The sequence below is a fragment of the Apodemus sylvaticus genome, chromosome 22 (genome assembly GCF_947179515.1).
Source record: "Apodemus sylvaticus chromosome 22, mApoSyl1.1, whole genome shotgun sequence".
In the NCBI taxonomy this organism is placed as follows: domain Eukaryota; kingdom Metazoa; phylum Chordata; class Mammalia; order Rodentia; family Muridae; genus Apodemus; species Apodemus sylvaticus.
Window position 1 is genome coordinate 44,671,171 of NC_067493.1, and position 22,188 is coordinate 44,693,358.

Consider the following 22,188-nt stretch of genomic DNA (forward strand, 5'->3'; position numbering starts at 1 on the left):
TTGCTAAGCCCTTCTTCAGTCTTTCAGGCCTCTGTGGCCAGAGTTTCCAGGAAGCCGCAACTTCTCCATCCACAGAATCAGTGCTCCCCTCGGCGTCTCTGAGGTTCCTGTGCTGTCACCTGCCTATGCTTCTTCCCACCAGCCAGCCTGGGCGTGGGGGAGGGGGTCCCACACTGGCCTGGAGTCTTCTCCGGACAGGACACTCACTAGGGAATTTTCCTTTATCTTTTTTTTCTTTCCCTTACAGCTGAGTCGAGGTTTGTAAAGTGTCCATCTGCCGTGCAGTGGTGGCGCACACCTTTAATCCCAGCACTTGGGAGGCAGAGGCAGGTGGAATTCTGAGTTCAAGACCAGCCTGGTCTACAGAGTGAGTTCCAGGACAGCCAGGACTATCCAGAGAAACCCTGTCTCGAAAAAAAAACCAAATCAGAAAAAAAAGAAAGAAAGAAGAAAAGAAAGAAAGAAAGAAAGAAAGAAAGTAATTCAAATGAAGATGCAGCGATTTAGCTTTTTTGTTTGTTTGTAGCCCTGGCTGTCCTGGAACTCACTCTGTAGACCAGGTTGGCCTTGAACTCAGAAATCTACCTGCCTCTGCCTCCCAAGTGCTGGGATTACAAGCATGAGCCACCACCGCCCAGCGTGATTTAGCTTTTAATCCAAGCACTCAGGAGGCAGAGGCAGGCAGATTTCTGAGTTCAAGACCAGCTTGGTCTACAGAGAGAGTTCCAGAACAGCCAGGCCTGTGCAGAGAAACCCTATATTGAAAAACCAAGGGGCTGGAGAGATGGCTTAGCAGTTAAGAGCCCTGACTGCTCTTCCAGAGGTCCTGAGTTCAAATCCCAGCAACCACATGGTGGCTCACAACCATCTGTAATGGGATCTGATGCCCTCTTCTGGTGTGTCTGAAGACAGCGATGTGTACTCATATTCATAAAATAAATAAATAAATCTTTTTTAAGGTTTATTTTTTCTAAATAAATCTTAAAAAAAAAAAAGACCAAACCAAACCAGCCCTGCCCCCCAAAGGCAGATCTGAAGTCCCATTGTGGTTCTACAACCACAATATAAACTTAGCTCTGTGGTCTATTTCTTTCTTCCTTTCTTTTAACATTTATTTATTTTAAATATAAAAAATTAATAGTATGAGTATGAGTGCTTGGCCTGCATCTATGTTTGTATACCATGTGTATCTGATGCCCACCAAGACCAGAAGAAGATATTGGACCCATTGAAACTGGAGTTACAGACAGTTGTGAGCTGTCATGTGGGTCCTCTGGAAGAGCAGTCAGTGCTCTTTACTGTGGAAACATCTCTCCAGTACAAACCCTTATCCCTCTTTTTTAGCTAGGGTCTTAGTGTGTAGCCCTTGCTGGCCTGGAACTTACTATGCAGTGTAGGCTAGCCTGAAACTCACACAGAGATATGCCTGCCCCTGTTTTCTGAGTGTGGAACCACACCAGACTTTGTTTGTTTGTTGACGTGTGTGTGTGTGTGTGTGTGTAGGCACACATGTGGGGACACGTGAAGTCAGAAAACACTTTCCAGAGTCAGTTCTGTCCTTGTAGTGTGGGTTCTGGGGATGGTCACAAGACTTAACAGCAAATGCCTTTACCCTCTGAGTTTGCTACATCGCTAAGACTGTGACACATGCGTGTGCACACACACACACACACACACACAGTGGTCCTCCTGCCTCCACATACAGCATGCTGCCATTGCAGGTGTGTGTGCCCATACCCAGTTTATACTGTTTGATGAATGGCTTACTGAAGGTTAGTTATTCCCCTTCTGCTCATTTCTCTCTACCACCAGCCTGCCCCTGGCTCCACCTAAGCTTACCGATAATGAACACACAGCACAGCCTATGCACAAACTCACAAACTTCACCTGTGCTTGGGACCTCTGCCTTTCACTCTGCACCTGAGGCCCTCCTCCTCCAGGAAGCCACCTCTGATCACTCCATCCAGCTAGGTGTAATACTAGATATGCTGTCGAAACCAGGTTGGGTCACTGTTGATGTAGCTATCCCTCCCCCACTCTGGGAGAGTATAGTCACCTTTCAGAGCAGGTGCACGGTTTACACACACATGAACACTTTAAAAGTCACATCTGGAGTGACACGGTAGACCCGGAATTTACAGACCCATTGTGTAAACTAAAATGCACAGTGTGCTTAGTGCTTAGTGCAGAGGCTGAGACAGAGCTTCTTCCGGTGCCGGCTATCTACTTCCGGAGAGATGTCGAACAGATTCCACAGGTAAGTAAGTGTAGCAGCTGTCCTGGTCATCCCCCTCCTGTGACAGTTCCCCTAGAGCAGCTTGTTACTCCCTGCCCCATGCAGTGGCACCCAGCACCGCAGTCCCATAGTGCAACTGCTCTCCAGGCAGCTCCCCCCTCTCCTCCCCCCACCCTGCCACCCCCCCACCCGCTGGTACATCAGTACCCAATGCATCCATTCTCCCAGTGCAAGCCTTAAACAAGCCCCTCCTGCACCCCACGCCCGCCCCAGGACAGCAGACTCAGGCTCACACAAAAACCCAGCTACTGTGATTTTTTTCCTTTATATATTTATCTGTGACAAGGTTTAATGTATAAATTTGGCTCTGTAAAAGAGTAAGATTTTTTTTTTAACAAAAAGTATATTGTTCTAACTATATACTGTATCAAAGGTTATATGAAAACGGATACACTGTTTCTTCTGTTATCAGACACTAAATAGAGAAGCAGAGATTGGGGTGGCAGTTACTGCAGTCTCTGGGCCTCCAAAAGTTGTAAATGAGATAAAGAGTGACACATGACTTTAATCCCAGCATTCAAGGAGGCAGAGGCAGGAGGATCTCTATGAGTTCAAAGCCAGACAGGTCTACATAGCGAATTGCAGGACAGCAATTCAAAAACCAAAAACCAAAACAAAAGCAAAAATGTCTGTCCTGAAGGACCAAGGATCTCTAGGAACTTAAGGTTGTGTATGTGAAGGGTACTTTTCAATGGTGAGAATTCATGGGGTTCCTCCTCCAGCATGGGAAAAGAAAAGATGGAGGCGGAGGCAGATTCAGGATAATCTCTCCTGGCTTGGGCTGGGGTCTGATGGACAAGTGGATTTGGTGAGGCCAAAGGACGAAGAGAGTCTTGGAACTGGGATCCAAATTCCCAACTTCCACTGCGAAGTTTTTTTCCACTGTGAAGTTTTTGTCTCAGCTCGAGGGGTAGTGGCTGAGCAGGCAACGGCTTTGGACACCAAGGTTGTTTTGCTTTGACGACTGAAGTCACCTTAGACTCTGCTGGAGCACAGGGTGGGGTGCCACGGAGTTATAACAGACAGAGAAGCATATGGGAAGGCAAACCTGCGGGGCTCATAGGGTTCCCAGAATGAGCTGAAATCCGGGTGGGGCACAGGCCAACTTTGGGGACCGAGGACCCCTGTGCGCTTTTGTACTTGAGGCGCCTGCTGGGGCGCAGGGTGGGCAACGGAGCAGCGGGGAGCTCCTAGGTGCGGGTGTCCTCCTGCACTAGCTGGATCGCAGGGGGAGCCCATCTCCTGACCCCAGCCCTCCTCAGGCAGACTCCGCCCCCTCGCGCAGCAGCCAATGGCGGTGTGCGGTGGTAGCCGCTGCCTGGGAGGCGGAGCGCGGCTGGAGGAGGTGGAGCAGGGCCGGGGTCGTGGGGACCGGAGCCCGGGAGGCGGGACCGGAGCCGGGGTGGAGCTTCGGCTTCGCGGGGCTGCGTACCGAGACCCCCGGGGACAGAGACGCGCTCCCCCCCCCCCCCCGCGCCTCTCCAAGCCCACGTCGCCTCGTAGCGTCCCCACGGGGAGGAGCCGGCCAACCGGAGTCACTCGGCGTCGCCAAAGTTTGATTCTCCTCCCCGGGAGGAGTCTCGGGGCCGCGGTCCCTCCGGGCACCGGGCGACACCGCCTCTCAGGCCGGGACCCGCGTCTCCATCGCACCGAGTCGGAGCCTCAAGTCGGGAGACGCTGCGGGCCTGCGCACGCGCCGCCGCCCTCGCCTTCCTCCCCGCGGTGCTCCAGGCCCCCCGCACCCCCCAAGTTCACGAGTTACCGGAGTGGACGACGGCGCGTAGCCCGCTCGGGGCTATGGAGGAGCCGCTAGGGTCGCCGCCCGCCGCCCTGTCGGCGCTGGAGAAGAACGTGGCGGAGCTGACCGTCATGGACGTGTACGATATCGCGTCGCTCGTGGGCCACGAGTTCGAGAGGGTCATCGACCAGCACGGCTGCGAGGCCATCGCACGCCTCATGCCCAAGGTCGTGAGGGTCCTGGAGATACTCGAGGTACTGGTTAGCCGGCACCACGTCGCTCCCGAGCTGGACGAGCTGCGCCTGGAACTGGACCGGTTGCGCGTAGAGAGGATGGACCGCATTGAAAAGGAGCGCAAGCATCAAAAGGTGGGCGGAGGCCTCAGTCTGCCGGTCTGGGCAAGGGGCGTCGGCTCCGTGGATGCCCTTAGGTCCTGGGCTATCGCTAGTGTCCTTTGTGGATGAGTGTACACATTGTCTAGAGCCGGGTGAGAGAGGAAGGGAGGCTTGGGTCCTCTTGGCTCACCTTGGAACATTGAGTAGCAGTGTGACCTTGGGTAACTTGCTGAACCTCTCTGGTCTTTCTACTGTGATTACAGTAGAACCTACCTACAAGGACCAAAGGGTATTTAGAGGGTGCAGTACTTAGATAATATTATTTTATTCCAGGAAGGAAGTCAGTCCCCACCCACCCCATTTCAACCTATCCAAAGTCCCTCCAGGGCCCTCTGAGTGAGTGCAGCCCTTCACCCTCGCCCTCGGGGCTTCATAGTTGGAACTTTCTTCCCAGGGTTCCCAGAATATTCATTCACCTGGTCATATCTTTAATTCTCTTAAAAGTATGAGGTGAGGATTTTCTTCACATTACTGTTGAGGAAGCAGAGGGTCCGAATGGAGAGGGATTTGCCCCAGGATACTGATGAGAATCCCCGCCCTTGGGAGATACCTCTAGGGTCTCTTCTCCAGCCTGCTCGACTTGCAGGACTGAATGGCTGCAAGTGGCTCTCAGGCCCACCTTTGGCCAAGGAGCCCCCGTCTGCCTTTGGGAGACCAGACCAGACTATGCCTGGGGAAGGGAAGGGAAGTGGGAGACGTGTGGTTTCCTGCCCTAACCTCAGCCTGGGCTGCTTTTGACAGATCTCTTGGACTTTGCGAATGGGAGGAAACTCCTTTCCCCTAGATGCTAGAACCTGTCCTGGCTTGCTGTGTGGCCTCAGGAAGTTTGGTTGGCCTCTCTGAAACTTGCTGGCAGGCCATCCTCTATTGTGTACTGTTGGGATGGATCTTAAGTTTTCTAAGATAATGGTCAACACTAGGTGTTCGGTGTCACCCTGAAGACAGACTGTGGGTGTGCATAAGAGAGGCCGACAGACAGGGTTGGCTGTGTTTATATCCCTTGTCCTATGCCCTGGGGTCAGGAAGGAAACTGAGCTCCTTGGAGTCAGCCGCATTTCCAGGCTCACACTTGGCACCGGAAGGTGCCTCCCTTAGTCCTGTAATTAATTTTTAGAGTCTCAGGACCAGTGGGACATTGGAACCAGACAGCCTGGTTTCAAACCCCACGCTTGGCAGGCTGTGAGCTTTGGGACAGATAGCTGCTGGCCTCTCTGTGTCATGGTGTCCTCTGTTAATGCAGGGTAATCCCAGTCTCCACATGCAGGAGAGTGTTGAACACCAGGGGTTCCACAGGCCAGACCCTGGAGCCAGCAAGATGGCCCAGTGGGTAAATGAGTTTGTCACCAGAGGCCCACAGTGTTAAACCCCAAGTGGGGACATACTGAGATGCCCCAGAGGTTATTGGAGTCCCCACCTAGGCATTTCTACTCCCCCCAACCCCCATATCCACCTCCCCTAGAGGGCCTCTGGGGAGGGAGGGCCTCACAGCCCCCCTGTGCACGCTGAATCCTTCCTACCACGGGCTAGGCCTGGTGTCTGCCAGAAGTCCCGCTGGCAGGATTTTGTGTCCCCTCCCAGTGCTTTATTTCTGCTGGGGCTGGGCTGGGCCATCACAGGTCACCAAGTCCAATGGAATTCTCAGCAGCACTTGTTGCTTCAGAATGTCACCAGCTGCAGGCCAGGAAGTAGGCACCAGCGTTTGTTTGTAAACAGCTAGGGTGGAATCCCTGCTTCCCCAGAGCAGGCCTCTTTGTGAGGTGTGGCTTGTATGTAAAGTCAGAACAGGCCCATCTGATCAGAGAGAGATCAGATATATAGCCCGAGGCTCTTTAAGCTGCTCTTTCTTTCCCCCACCAAACTTTCAGCTGGAGACTCTCCGTCTGTCTCCTGACTCTCCCTACTCTAAACACAGCTTTGGAACTGCTGTGCCCTGCCCTTCCTCACACACTTAGACCTATTCCTAAGGGCTCAGCCCTCAGCCTCCGGCCCGGGACCCAAGGTTCTCTCTGATGATGTAATGTGCAGCCTCCTGAATATGCCATGGTGTGCAAAATGCTGTCCTGGGTGATGTGGGCGGGACCCAGCAGGGGGAAAACCAAGACTGGTTCTCAAGTCAGGTAGCAAGTGGGCAAGACTACAGAGAGCGGGAGCGGTGTACCTGTTTGGGACGCACACGGTCTATGTTATTCACGCAGTAATGAGATAGTCATGGTTTAAAAGCTGAGGAGTCAACCCGGGGGGCCTTACCCAATGCTAAGTGAGCCCTCTATATTCCATATCCCCAAACCCCAAATGTACTCCCATGTTCCGGGTGGGCACCATTCTGGGCACTGAGGGTGTAAGTGAAGGTCTGGCTCCTGGGGGGGGGGCCTCAGTTCTAGGGCCATGCCATTCCGTCGCAAGGGAAAGGACATGCTAGGAGGAATCACATGTGTTAATTTTAACACAGAGAATAGAAACCACTACATCCATTGTGGGTCCAGTGTTACATGGACTCGGCACACAGATTACTAATTTTCAGGCTCGTTCTGGTGCTGCAGGTCACATCCAGGGAGTCACATGTGCTAGACGGGTGATCTGCCATCTCTTTGTGTAAGAATTACGGAGTATTTATAATTATTTTATTATATAAATGTGTTTTTGCCTACAGTGGATGTCTGTATAGCATGTGCTTTGTGCCAGAGAGGCCTGATGAGGGTGAATAGAGCTGTTTAGATGCTTGTAAGCCAACATGTGGGAGCTGGGAATTGATTCCATGTACTTTAGAAAAGCAACCAATGTTCTGTAGGGCTGACCTGTCTCTCCAGACCCATTAATATTTTTTAACCTATTTTTTTTTCTTGAGACAGGGTTTCTCTGTGTAGCCCTGACTGTCTCGAAACTCTTCTGTAGATCAGGCTGGATAAACTCAGAGATCCACCTGCCTCTGCCTCCCTGGGATTAAGGCATACGCCACCATGCCTAGCCTATATACAATTTTTATTTCTTTCGTGCGAGGCAGGGTCTGACGTATCCCAGGCCAGCATCAAACCTGGTATGAATTAGAGGATGACTTGAACTCCTGATTCTCCTGCCTCTGACCTCCTTGGTGGAGATACAGGAGTGGGGCACTGGGCCTAGTTTTTGCAGGCCTGGTACTAGAACCCAAGACTTTTTTTTAAAGATTTATTTATTATATGTAAGTACACTGTAGCTGTCTACAGACACACAAGAAGAGGGCGTCAGATTTCATTATGGAAGGTTGTGAGCCACCATGTGGTTGCTGGGATTTGAACTCAGGACCTCCAGAAGAACAGTTGGTGGCACTGTTACCCGCTGAGCCATCTCTCCAGCCCAGAACCCAGGACTTTATGAATGCCAGGCAAAAACTCTACCTACTGGGCCCCATTTTACTAGCTAGGTGGTGGTGGCACGCACCTTTAATCCCAGTACTAGGGAAGGAGAGGCAGACAGAGTTCAATACCAGCCTGGTTTATAGAATGAATTTCAGGACAGCCAGGGCTACATGGAAAAACCGTCTCAATTTTTTTTATTTAATTATTACATTTATTTATTTATTTACTTATTTACTTATTTATTTATTTATTTATATTTGGTTGAGGGGGCTACACAGTAGAATTCAGAGAACAAGCTGGAGAAAACTACGTGGTGGTCCTCTAGTCAAGTCAGCCTAATGAGCCAAATTAGAGGGCCCTCCTTCTGTTCGTTAACCTCACCTTTGAAATCCAACATGGATTTTCCCCGTTCTAGCATCAGTGCATATATTTAAAAATAAACGGAGATGTCAGCGTATGATTAAGTCCCGTGAAGGAAGTAAATCCGGAGCTATGGTGGAGGTTGTCTGGAGGAGGGAGGTCCTCTGGGAAGTTCCTTTTTTGTTGTTTGTTTGCTTTTTCGAGACAGGGTTTCTCTGTGTAGCCCTGGCTGTCCTGGAACTCACTCTGTAGACCAGGCTGGCCTTGAACTCAGAAATCTGCCTGCCTCTGCCTCCCAAGTGCTGGGATTAAAGGCATGTGCCAGCACCGCCCTGCTCTCCAGGAAGTTCCTGATGAGACTGCCTGAGCTGCGGCCTGGGGGAAGTGAGGAGCCAGCAGCTGCGAAGAGGTCTTAGAGGGGAGGCCCGTACCCACGAGCAGACACACACACACACCTACACTTAATTAAAAGTAAATCCTAAAAGAAAGGAAGGAGAAACGAAGGGCTGGGGCTGCGGCCCAGCGGGTAGGGTGGTTATTAGCATGCATGGGGGCCTGGGTTCGATTCCCAGCAACCTAAAAACCAGACATGGCGAGCATGCCTGGAATCCCAGCGCTTGGAAGTGGAGACAAGAGGATCTAGATGCCAAGGCCAGCCTGCACTGCTTAGGGAATTTGGGGGCAACCTGGGCTACACAAGAGGAAAAGCAAAGCCAACGAAGGCTAAACTCCATATTCATCTCCTATGGTTGCCCTAAGACAACAAGGCAGGAGAGATGTGCTGTTGCGCTGGGTAGTTCATACAGCGGGTACACTAAGGTACAGGGGAGCAAGGGATCATGGGTACAGATGGGCAACACCAATGTGGACAGGACTGGGTAACACTCCAGAAGCCAGGAGTCAGAACTGGGTTACACTCAACAGCTGGTGCATTTGGCAGGCTGAGGCAGGGGGATGGCACTTCTCATCCTAACCTGATACTTCAGACCCCTTGGGGCCTTGAACCCCCAAGGTAGGTATACACAGCTAAGGCCTCGTTAACTCAGGGCCACAGTTTCGGGACAGAGAGTGGGAGGAGGAGCTTCTCAGTGAGAGCGAGGGTGGTAGTGGCAGTCCGGCCACCTGGCCAGCCTGTGGCAGACCGTGGGAGGGAAAGCTGGCCACATCCTGTGTGGGTATAGTCTGGGTGCCAAGTGCCATTTTAAACCCTTCCCATCCAGCTGCCTGTCTCATCCTCACAGCAGCCCTGAAAGGGACATACTGTTTTCATTTCTGGGGCCCCTGGGCTTTAAAAAGCCCAAGACCAGCTCTTTATAGTCAGAAGTTCAAGTCTGTGTTGGCATATCCAGGCCTGGTGGTACAAGCCTATAATCCCAGCTACTGGGGAGGCTGAGGCAGGAGAATCAAAACAAGGCCTTCCTGGGTGATGAGGTGAGTTCAAGGCCAGCGTGGACAATTTAGTGAGACCATTTCTGAATAGGGATGCCGCAGATTTGGCTCAGTGAGAGATCCCCTGCCTTAAAGTTCCCCAAGGAGGGGCTGGGGGCGTGGCTCAATGATAGCATCCCTGCCTACAATCCCCCAGGGAGGGGCTGGGGGTGTGGCTCAGTGGTAGAGTACTTGTCTAGAACGTTTGAAGCCCCTGGATCCATCCCCGGCATCTCAAACAAGCAAGCTTGTGTTGACAGGATGCAAACTTCCAACCTTCAGCTTGGGCTGTATCTAAGCCACAGCCATGGTGTCCTTCTCATGTCCCTACCCCCCCCACACACACACACCCCTCCGCACACTCCACCCTCCGACCTCATTCACGCATGTGCATGGTTGCTCTCTCGTGTTCACAGTTGTACAGACAGCACCACAGTAAAATTGAGAGCGTTTGCCTTGCCTTCAAAGAACACGCTCCTGGTGCCACTCAGCTCCAGTCAGAGCCCCAGGTTACCTCCATCTCTGTGTATTTGCCTGTGGGGACATTTCATAGGAATGGCATTGCAGACTGTGATCTTTTGTACCTGGCTTCTCTTCTTAGCCGGGGGTAGCGTTAGCAATATCTCATCCCATTTATGTGTAGATAATAGCCCATCGTAGGGATGCGTTGGCTTATTTATACCTTCCTGGGCTGGTAGATGCTGCCTCGCTTCTTTCTGCTGTAAGCAGCATTGCTATAGACCTTTGTATGTATACATGATCATGTGGGTGTGGGCCCAGGCTGGACCATAAGTCACCACAAGCCTCCTGCCTCAGCTTCCTGAATGTTAGTAATCACAGGTGAGTGGTGTTACTCCCAGCTTGGGCAGATGTCTTCACATCACTTGGGCAGATCCGAGGTTAGAGATGACATGTCCTGGGGAGATCTGTGTCACCCTCTAGACTGTTCCACAGAATGCCACAGGGTTGAACATCGCCAGTTCTAGCTCCTACCCATTTGTCATTTCTTAGTTGTTGGAGACGAAGTCTCACTGTGCAGCCTAACTCGCATCAAATTTCTCTCTCCTCCACCTTCTGAACTCTGGGACTAGAGGACTGGCTCTTAGAATACTTGTTAAAGAAATTTGTTGGAGCTGGAGAGATGGCTCAGCAGTTAAGAGCACTGACTGCTCTTCCCAGCAGCCACATGCTGGCTCACAACCATCCGTAATGAGATCTGACGTCCTCTTCTGGTTCATCTGAAGAGAGCAATAAAAAAAGAAAGAAAATTTTTGTTTCAATTTATTTGGGGGAGGGGGTTAAAGAATAGCTCAGTGGGTAAGAACACTTTAACTCTTCTTGCAGAGGACCCCAAGTTCAGTTCCTAGCACCCACATGGTTGCTCACAACTGCCTGCACCCCCAGTTCCTGAGGTTCTACTGCCATCTTCTGGCATTTTTGGACACTGCATGTAGTGCTCGTGTGTGTGTGTGTGTGTGTGTGTGTGTGTGTGTGTGTGTGTGTGTGTGTTTGTGTGTGTAGAATACGCATGTAAACATAAAGTAAAACAAATAAGTAATTTCTTTAAAGATTCATTTTATAGTCTTTTTTTAAAGGGTTTATTTATTTATTATATGCAAGTACACCTTAGCTGTCTTTAGACATCAGATCTCTTTATGAATGGTTGTGAGCCACCATGTGGGTGCTGGGATTTGAACTCATGACCTTTGGAAGAACAGTCAGTGCTCTTACCCGCTGAGCCATCTCTCCAGCCCCTCATTTTATAGTCTTAATATTTCTTATTACTATTCTTAAAAAATAAAAAAATTATTTACTTATTTTATACAAGTACACTGTAGCTGTCTTCAGACACCCCAGAAGAGGGCATCAGATCCCATTACAGATGGTTGTGAGCCACCATGCAGTTGCTGGGAATTGAACTCAGGACCTCTAGAAGAGCGGTCAGTGGTCTTAACCACTGAGCCATCTCTCCAGCCCTCATTACTATTCTTATTATTTTGAGATGGAGTCTCAGTGTGTAGCCTGAGCTGGCCTAGAACTCGCCATGTAAACCAGGCTGGCCTCCAACTCAGAAACCTGCCTGCCTCTGCCTCCCAGAGTGCTGGGATTACAGGTGTGTGCTGCTGCTGCCGCCGCCGCCACCATCCTTGTCTTTAACAGCAAATACTCTTAACGGACTAATCTCACGTTCTCTCACATGCCTTTTAAACCTAGAAGTTTCATTTCCCCTCACTAAGGAAAACCGAGACTCAGTGGTTATGTGAGCTGTGCACCATGGCTCCGGAGATATCCTAGAGAGCAGAGGACCCCCTAGGGCTGTGACGCTGTCACAGGGGTCTCTGCAGCCTCTTTGTGTCTTGAAGAGGTGATGGGAGACACAGGACTCTGTAGCAGGGAGGGTTTATGTGCACAGCTGGGCTTGGCCCACATGGCCTCAGTGCACACACATCAGCAGAAGAGGCCCGTGGTAGCTCTGTGTGCCGCCTGCCAGAGACCCGCTTCTCTTGGAGGAAGGGGGGTGGCTCTAAGTACCAGAAACAGCAGTTCTCCGGATGGGCCGCTGAGATCCTGGGTGGCTCTGATCCTGTCGTGACCCTTGCTGTCCCCTTACAGGAGCTGGAGCTGGTGGAGGATGTGTGGCGGGGGGAAGCGCAGGACCTCCTGACCCAGATTGCCCAACTGCAGGAGGAGAATAAGCAGCTGATGACCAACCTCAACCACAAGGACGTGGGCTTCTCAGAGGAGGAGTTCCAGAAGCAGGAAGGTAAGACGCGCCGTCACAGTGGTCCCCGTGACCACTCCGAGGACAGCGCCCCGCGTCTGCTGCCTTCGGCTCCTGTGGGCAGGTGGATGCGCATCTTGATTCTCCCAGGGAGAAATGACCTTGGGGTGGGGAGTTCACTGATGTTGATGTGGACTCAACTAGACAACATGGTTTTCCACCATCTTGCATGTCTGCATGTTTCTTCTGGGACCTAGGACACATTGGATAACCAGACTTTGGCCACTAGAAGCTCTGTTTTAACACAGAGGGGATGGGCAGTAGATATGGGGACGGCAGATAGATGTCTTCCTTTGATTGATGGCAACTGACACCATGTAAGGGCTAAGATGGGGCCATGGGTAGCAACTTGTGGTCACTTTACATCCACTCATCAGGGTGGTCACTGTTAACCACTAAGAAAATGCTGTCCTGAGGCACATTAGTGCCATGAACAGGTGGTACATCCCAAGGCCCTGGGGTCTGAGTGCTTGAGGGAATCCTGGAAGGCCAGGGTGTAAGAAGATGGTTGAGGCGGGGAGTGGCTGGGGATGATATCAGAGGGGCCTAAGGGGTCAGATCACCCGGCATCCTAGAGCAAGGCCTGGATTGTTCTCAGGGTGTTGGAAGAGATTTGAGGCTGTGGTCACGCGACAGGGTGACCAGCAGACACTGGGGACGGCGATTCTGATTCGATCGGCACTGAGGCCGTTTACTGTTGACTGTCCGTGAACAATACCCGGGACCTTCATACTTGGCTCTGTTGGGGCTGGACAGCAAGAATAGATAGTGGAGCTCGGCTGGACCCTGGTGAGCTCCATCCAGCGGTCATCCCTTGATTCTGCTTCTTGTAGCTGACACCAAGGAACCTAATCTCAGATTTATGTCTTTTGTCTTGTTTTTGAGACAGGGTCTCACTGTGTAGCCCTGTGTGGCCCTGGAACTTGCTATTTGGACCAGGCTGGCCTTGAACTCACAGAGCTCTGCTTCCTGAGTGCTGGGATTAAAGGAGTGTGCCACTACACCTGGCTGCAGGCCTGAGAAAAATCCCTGACTCCACCCTCTGGTTTGATAGGCAGGAGCAGATTTGGAGGAAGGCCCTGTGGAACTTGTGGTTAAAACTTGGAGAGGATAAAGTCTGGGGCTGGAGCTGTGGCTCAGTGGATAGAGTCCTTGCTTAGCATGCATGGGGTACTGAACTGGATCCTGGGCACTGCGTACATCAATTGCGGTGGCGCACGCCTGTAATGCCAGCCCTTGGGAGGCAGAGACAGGCGGATTTCTGAGTTCGAGGCCAGCCTGGTCTACAGAGTGAGTTCCAGGACAACCAGGGCTACACAGAGAAACCCTGTCTGGGGGAGAAAAAAAAGTGAAGTAAGTAAAGAATTTAAAAAGAAGAGACAAGGGTCTGTGTAATGGCTCAGTGGCACTTGCTGCTAAGCCTGACAACATGGGTTTAATCCCTGGGTCCCACATGTAGAGGGAGAGAACAGGCTCTTGCAAGGTGTTCTCTGACTTTCTCACAAGTAAGCATATCACATGCACACACACGCACTCTCTCTTTCTCTCTCTCTCACACACACAAACAAGTGTGATAAAATTCAAAACAAATGAAGAAATGAGATACTGATAAAGACTGAAGGGAATCCTGGTCTGGAATTCTCTTTGAGAGGTTCTTTGTTGAGATGTATATGATGGATTTAGAGAGCAGCGTGTTACGGTGCTATGTGATTTCACAGACTCACAAGACCTTGGTGTGCCTTGGTTGTCCAGTTTGAAGAAGAGAAAGCGTAGTGGTCCCTCTCCCATCAGTGTGTCTGGCATCTTAGTTTTGTACTTTCTAGGTCTGTCTGTATTTTAATGGATGTTGGCGGTTTCTCTGTCTCTCTTCACTGCTGTATACTATTCCGTTTCAGGAATGCACCATGTCATCATTCACCCATAGTTGGGGCTTTCTGGATTCATCCACTTTTTGGATGCTGGGAACATCCTTTCAGTGCTTGTGGGGAGGCCCAGTTTCAGCTCTATGGGGTCCACGTCTAGGGTTGGAATCGTGGAATTATTTTATTTAGGCAAATCTTGTTGTAGCCTATGAGGCCCCTTGGGGTGATCTGGGAAATCCACTACCCACTCTAGCTCTGAGCTGTTTTCCCTGAGGCCCCTTCCCTCTGGGAATGCGGCTCTGCCCTGGCAGCTTTCGCAATCCCCGCTGACCAGTGTGGACCAGCCTAAGGTGCATGCAGGAGATGCACTCAACACTGAGTGCTTAGTTTCCTGGGACCAGCTGGGGAGCTGCGTTCTCCACACTGCGGCCCCCGCCTGAGCCGAAAGGCAGGCAGATGCCAGGCTGCCTTCAAGGTTATTTTTATTTTCTGGGGAAACCATGGGAACACAGCAGGGACCAAGTGTTCCCCTCCTACTGGAGGAACAGGCTCGAATGGGGCAGCCAGTACCCTGGGAGAGAGAGGTTGGAGCTGGTGACCTTGAGAACCAGTCAAGAGTGATGCAGGGTTAGGGTCAAGGGTCATATGAAGGCTCAGATGCAGGGGTTAGATTTCTGTGGAGGTAAGCTAGGGGAAAGAGGGTTGTTCAGAAGAACCCGCCCTACGTGGGCCACTAGATTTCTGAATAACTGACTGGGGCTGTGTTCCACAGAAGCTTTCCAATTAAAAATCCCCTCTGGTAGTCGAGCAGTGGTATCGCTGGCTTTTAATCTCAATACTCTGGAGACAGAGACACTGAGATCTCTTTGAGTTCAAGGCCAGCCTGGATTACAGAGGTAGTTCCAGGACAGTCAAGGCTCTCCAAGAAACCGAGCCTCAAAAGAATAAAAAAAAATAAATAAGCATAAAGATCTCCTTTGGGGTGTGTCCAGCCAGAGAGCTGTCAGCACACAGGGCTGTGTGTGAACTGATGATGTCCCGGCACTGCAGAGGGCAGGAGAGGGGAGGGGTGCACCAGAGAGACCTGTGTAACCCTGCCAATGGCCCTGAAACTCTGCAGGAGTGATTTTGTCACCAGGAATAGAGCAGAGCTGACCACACATGGTGATCTTGTTTCTTTGAGATTTTATTTTATTTTATGCCCGTAAGTCTGTCTGGGCACCATATGTGTGTCTAATGCCTTGGTAGTCAGCAGAGGGCACTGGATCCCTAGGACTGGAGTTAGGGTTTTGAGCTGCCGTGTGGGTGCTGGGAACTGAACCTAGGTCCTCCGCCAGAGCAGCGAGTACTCAGAACTGACAGCCAGCTTTCCAGCCCCTTCTTTGGTTTCAATTTTCTTGGGTTTTTTTTTTTTGTGTGTGTGTGTGTGTGTGTTTTGTTTTTTTGTTTTTTTGCGAAGGAAGTTCAAAGTATCGAGGAGGAGTTAGACTGGATTATTCTGGTGGACGCTAGATGTAGTCACAAGTACCCTTGTGAGATGGAGGCAGAGAATGTGACAGACAAGGGAGGGGAGATGTGTGTCATGGAGACTGGTAACAGCAGGGGGCATCCTGAACCCCCTTGGCCATATTTGTTCACCCTCTCCCACCCTGAACTTCATCTTTTGGAAGTGGGGGGATATTTCTGAAATTAAAATTTATTCACCTATTTTTAAAACAACATTGTGGCCTAAAGTGAAGTTCACCAGTTCAGAGCCCTGGCTGAGGAACCAGGTTCTAGCACCCTCCGTGGTGGCTCACAGCCCTTGGTGATTCCCAGTTCCAGGGGATCTGACGCCTTCTTTTGATCTCTGTGGGCACACACGTGCTGCAAAGACATGCAAGCAGGCCAAACATCCCCACACCCAAAAAAGTAAATATGTTTCTAAAATCTATTTTTACAAAATCTTGTATATGTGTGTATATACATGTGTATATACATGGAGGTCAGCGGAGGTCAACTTTGAGAAATTGGGTCTTGAGTTTCACCTCTCAGAGACCAGGACTTTTTCCTTTCTGCTGTGATGTAGTCCAGGCTCACTGACCCTCTAGTTTCCAGGCAGTTCTTGCTTCCCATCTCTCGGTAGGGATGCTGGAATGTGTACAGATGTGTACCGTAACACGTGGCTTTTGTACATGGGTTTGGGGATGGAATTCCCATTCCAAGATTTGCTAAAAGAGCTTGTTTTGTTTTGTTTTTTGGTTTTTCGAGACAGGGTTTCTCTGTATAGCCCTGGTTGTCCTGGAACTCACTCTGAAGACCAAGCTGGCCTCGAACTCAGAAATCTACCCACTTCTGCTTCCCAAGTGCTGGGATTAAAGGCGTGTGTCACCACAGCCTGGCTTAAACGAGTTTTTTTAATCTTCTCAGTCATTCTGTGGACCTGGGATAGTGGAGGGACATTGTCCTGGCTGCCCACCAAGTGCTGTGTCCTAATGGTGGTGGTGGTGGTATGTATGTGTGCACACAAGTGCGTGTGTTGGCTCCACCCACCCTCAAGTCTGCCCTAAGTATGTGCAACTACCATCCCATTTTATGAATTTGAAAATGGAGGCAGAACCGGGCGGTGGTGGCACATTCCTGTAATCCCAGAACTTGGGAGGCAGAGGCAGGCGGATTTCAGAGTTCGAGGCCAGCCTGGTCTACAGAGTGAGTTCCAGGACAGCCAGGGCTACACAGAGAAATCCTGTCTCAGAAAAAAACAAAAAGAAAAAAAAAGAAAGAAAAAAGAAAATGGAGGCAGAAGAGAGCACAGAGCCACACTGCCAAGTGTGGCTCTACAGGCTTAGTGTGAGCTTTGGAGGCCACCCTCTGGGTCACCGTGTGAGGTCATGTCTGTCACAATATGTGGCGACCCGTGTTGTTATTGTCAGGTGCTATGGAAATGAGGCAAGGGGTGGGAGTGTCTCAGAGTAAAGGCAGGGGAGCCATAGTGCAGAAGGGACCAACAAGATGTCTGACATGCAGAGATCCAAAGGAGGGAGGAGAGAGAGAGAGAGAGAGAGAGAGACGAGGTAGCAACGTGCTTGGCAAGACTGAAGGCAGAAGCAGTCACCGGGGTGTGTGCAGGGTACATGGGAGGTGTGGGGGAGAGCTCTGGCCCCCTTGCAATGTGACACGGTGGCAGTAGCTCACCTGCCAATCCCGCCTTCCCCCAGGCATGTCAGAGCGAGAGCGGCAGGTGATGAAGAGGCTGAAGGAGGTGGTGGACAAACAGAGGGATGAGATCCGAGCCAAAGACAGGGAGCTGGGCCTGAAGAATGAGGACGTCGAGGCCGTAAGTGACCAGCGCTCGTCTGAGTTCACTCTCCTACATCATGGCCCCACTGAGAGCCCGAGCCTTCCACTCATAAGCCCAGGGAAGGGGGTCTGAGAGGTGGCTCGGTGGTTAAGAGTGCCTGCTGCCCTTCAAGAGGAGACTGGTTCGATTCTTGGTCATAACAGTTTGCAACTCCAGTCTCAGGAGATCTGACACCTTCTGGCCTTCACAGACATCAGGCACGCATGTGGTGCATAGACACACACACAGGAAAAAACACATACCGAAAGAAAGAAAAAGAAGGGGCTGGAGAGATGGCTCAGTGGTTAAGAGCACTGACTGCTCTTCCAAAGGTCCTGAGTCGATTCCCAGCGACCACATGGTGGCTCATGACCATCCATAATGAGATCTGATGCCCTCTTCTGGTGTGTCTGAAGACAGCTACAGTGTACTTACATATAATAAATAAAACAAAATCTTTTTTAAAAAATGTGGGTTTAAAAAAAAAGTCTATCACCGGACGCCCGGACGGTGGTGGCGCATGCCTGTAATCCCAGCACTCTGGGAGGCAGAGGCAGGCGGATTTCTGAGTTCAAGGCCACCGTGATCTACAGAGTGAGTTCCAGGACAGCCAGGGCTAAACAGAGAAACCCTGTCTCGAAAAAAACCAAATCCAAAAAAACAAAAAACAAAACAAAAGTCTATCATTCCTTATCAACCGTCTTAAAAACACAGTCACAAAAATAAAAAACAGATTTGGAAGATGTTCATATACAACCTGGTTCACTGTACGTAGCAGCCTCACCCGGTGCCCCTTTCTCTCTACAGTTACAGCAGCAGCAGACGAGGCTAATGAAGATCAACCATGACCTGCGGCACAGGGTCACGGTGGTGGAGGCACAGGGGAAGGCCCTGATTGAGCAGAAGGTAGAGCTGGAAGCAGACCTGCAGACCAAGGAGCAGGAGATGGGCAGCCTGCGAGCAGAACTGGGGAAGCTCCGAGAGAGGCTGCAGGGCGAGCACAGCCAGAATGGAGACGGGGAGGCCGAGGTGAGCAGAAAGCGGGTTTGCCGTGGGTGTGGGGACCCACGCTGTGGGCCAGCGGGCACCGGGCTGTGCTGTGGTTTCTTTAAAAAACACAGAAATATGGTTATGATTTTGTTTTAATCTCAGGTGTGGGGTTATGGGGCTGCTTCTGACTGTTGGCGACAGCTGACTGTGATTTGTCTCGTGCTCTAGCAAAGGCATGGTTTTACCAGCAGCAGATCCTTTCTGCAGTTGTGTAACATTTGGAATTCTGGGAAACTTTCAGAGGGTGTATAAATGCTAGAGCCCTGAGAGGTGGGGTTGGTGGTTGGTGACTGTTCAGGGAGGTTGACTGTGGTTTGTAGTCATGCTTAAAGACTAAACAAGAAAGAAATTAGATAAAGGGATCTCTCCCTCCCTCCCCCCTCTCTCTTTCTCTCTCTCTGGGTGAAATGTGGTGGGTGGGGGATAAAGGGTAGGAAAAAGAACCACAAAGTAGCAAAAGTCCAAAACATCAGGTAGGCAGAACTATCTTGTTTTTCCCATTGTACCAAAGAAGGTAGGAGGCACAAAAGGGGGAAGGGGGGGTCAGGAAAGAGGAAGCTATTGGCCTGAGGACACACAACTGGGCCCAGGGCCCAGCTGGGCCAGAAGCCCAGGTCTCCAGCATTCCAAAGGGTGTGTAATTTAGTGGTGATTACTGAACTTCATTCATTCCTTCATTCATTCATTGCAGTGACTGTTGACTGTGTAACAGACAGAGGACGCAGTGGTAAGAATTGTCTAGCCCTAGTTGCTGTCCCATGGTGCGAATGTTTTCCATAGGACAGTAATCACAGTTACCATAGGGACCAGAAGTTCTAGACTGATACCCAGGAGAACTAAACATGTATCTATGTAAAATCCTATACAGGGCGCTGGAAAGATGGCTCAGAGTTAAGAGAACTTGCTGAACTTCCTTGGTTCAGTCCCTGAGCACCCACACTGGGAGGCTCATGACTGCCTGTAACTCCAGCTCCAGGGCATCTGTTGCCCTCTTCTGGCCACCATGAGAAACTGTGTGCCACATACCCACATTCACACACACACACACACACACACACACACACTTTGAAAAATAAAACCTGGGCAAGCTGGCATAATGGATCACTTCTGTAATCCTAGCACTCAGGAAGGTGAAGCTGGAGAGGATTAGGTGTTTAGGGTCATCCTTGACTACATAGCAAATTCTAGACTAACCTGAGCTACATAAGACCCTGCCTCAAAAGCAAAAATAAAATCCAGTAACAAAAGCTATACAGACATCCATGGTAGTATTAGTCATAAGATCTGACAGGCAGAGAAGACACCCAATTAGGAAGCGAATAGGGAAATATGGTCATACATATTCTGTATAGTGGAATATGACTCAGCCCTGAAAAAGACTGAGTCATGAGCACATGCTACCCTGTAAGCGAAGCTTGAGGAATTCATGATGAGTGAGAGTAGCCAGACACGGAAGGCCACACACTGAGTGACTCCATCTATGTGAGATGTCCGGATTGAACAGGTCCAGGACAGAATGTAGATGGGAAAGGCTGGAACTAGGGTATGGGTGGATGGCTAATGGGCACAGGTTTCTTTGGAGATGAGGGAAACATTTTGGAATTAGATGGCAGCAGTGGATGTACACCTGGGAATATTCTAGAAATCTCCAGACTTTATTCTTTAGAGGGGAGTTGTCACAGTATGAGAATTACATGTGCATGATTTGACTTTAACATTTTTTGATGTTGTATGTGTGCATGTGCTGTGCCAGAGTATGTGGAAGGCGGGGGACAACTGTGGGATTCAGTTCCCTTCCTTTTGCTGTGTGGGTTCCCAGGATGCTCTAGTGAGAGAACTCTTTGTCCATCAGGAGAGTTAAACATGTTGGTTCCTCTGAGATGGGCTCCAAGGGGTGACTGGGAGAATCAGCAAGGGTAAAGGGGGGTGAGTTCCAGGTGGGAAGAATGGCCTGTGCAAAGGGCCAGTGGCAGGTGGAACCTGGGGACAGTCAAGGTGACGGTGGCTGGTGTGTGGTGAGTGGCAGGGAGGGGCTGTCCATGAGGTGTGGGTGGAAGTTAGGGGTCAGGCCTGCAGGCTCCTGAGGGAGAGGAGCCTGTGTGCCTCCGACAGATTGGCCAGTCTGTGCTGTGGAGGGGGCGGGGGTGGGGCTCATAGTAGGTTAAGGTTTGAGCCCTGGCCTAGCCCATCGGGAGGGAGAGACAGTCCTGTTAGGGAGACATCGTCCTCACCAGTGTCTCTCAGGAAGAGCTGGTGACTAGGGCTTCTGGCAAGACCCCAACTTGAGAAGTGTGACCCCTGAGGCAGTGCGTGACAGGGAAGCAAGAGGCCTGGCGATAAGGCCACACCCCAGGCTGAGGATGCTCAACCCTGCTGGGACTGTCAAAAAGTACCCAGAACCTCCCAGAGCTGCCTTTCTACAGGGCGACACTGGGGACGTTTATCTACAAGGTCCTGCCCCAGAGTGGCTCAGGGACACTGGGGGTGTGAGCCCCACATGCCCAGCAGGTGCCAACAAGAAGGCAGAAGCAGTCATCTGCTGGGAACACTAGAGACCTCTATGTTCAGGGGACGGAGCTGTCATAGGCTCAGGGCCAGGAGGAGGCTGTAGTGGGTTTGACACATAGATAGTCCCCAGGGGACCCCAGGAACCCCAAGGATAGGCCAGCTGGTTAGGACTTGATTATGGTGTACAGTGTCATGGAAGAGAGAGAGAGAGAGAGAGAGAGAGAGAGAGAGAGAGAGAGACTTTTTGGTTTTGTCATCTCTAAGTTGGTATCATTTTCGGGTGGGCTCTTGGGCTCTTGGCACGGTATGGTTCCTGATACTGGCCTGCGGAGCAAGCCTCTTTCCCATCCCGTGAGTCCCAGTAGAAGTCTTCCGGGATTCTCTCACTGGTCATCACTAAGTCAGCCCTGTATGGAGAGGTCTACCAGATGGCTGCTGAGCCCTCCTGAGTCATGGCATGGAGGGGTCCACAGGACAGGAGGATACCAAGCAGAACTATGGAGACTCTGGGATTTGGGTGGCTAGGCTGGGGTCACAGCAGAAATGCACGAGGGTCCTATGACAGGGCTTCTGCAGATGTGGCCAGTCCTGAGGTTGTTTGGAGGACACTATAGAAGGGGAAGAGGGATGTGGCAGACACCAATGACTTTTTCTTTGTTTTTTGGTTTGGTTTGTTTTATTTTGGTTTTGGTTTTTCTTTTTTTTCTTTCTTTCTTTCTTTTTTTTTTCCCCCAAGACAGGGTTTCTTTGTGTAGCCCTGGCTATCCTGGAACTCACTCTGTAGACCAGGCTGGCCTCGAACTCAGAAATCCACCTGCCTCTGCCTCCCAAGTGCTGGGATTAAAGGCATGTGCCACCACTGCCCAGCACCAATGACTTTGTAATGATGCAGGCCTGAAATCAAAGGCTGGACCAGATCCACAAGACTGCTCCACCAGACCGCAATCCCATCATAGGGCGTGACATGGAGTGGCATGGCGTGGTGTGGTGGGGGTGACCTTGCTACACTCTCACCCCTGGAACTCAGGCTTCTATCCTTGGAATCAGGCAGGGCTGGTCTAAGCCTGGATCTCTGAGGACATCCCCTGAGGCTCACATGATTGCCAGCCCTGCTC

The 22,188-nt window shown here is 50.9% G+C and overlaps 1 protein-coding gene across 1 annotated transcript in view; it reads left to right on the forward strand.

Moving 5' to 3' along the window:
- Positions 1–3,675: 3,675 nt before the first annotated feature.
- The window catches only part of Rilpl1 (Rab interacting lysosomal protein like 1), a 35,030-nt gene continuing 16,517 nt past the window's right edge, over positions 3,676–22,188 (forward strand). The window contains exons 1-4 of the mRNA XM_052167856.1: positions 3,676–4,402; positions 12,166–12,316; positions 17,394–17,512; positions 18,323–18,544. Of these exons, the coding sequence (XP_052023816.1) occupies positions 4,094–4,402; positions 12,166–12,316; positions 17,394–17,512; positions 18,323–18,544 (801 nt within the window). The 5' untranslated portion in view covers positions 3,676–4,093. The remainder of the gene's footprint in view (positions 4,403–12,165; positions 12,317–17,393; positions 17,513–18,322; positions 18,545–22,188) is intronic.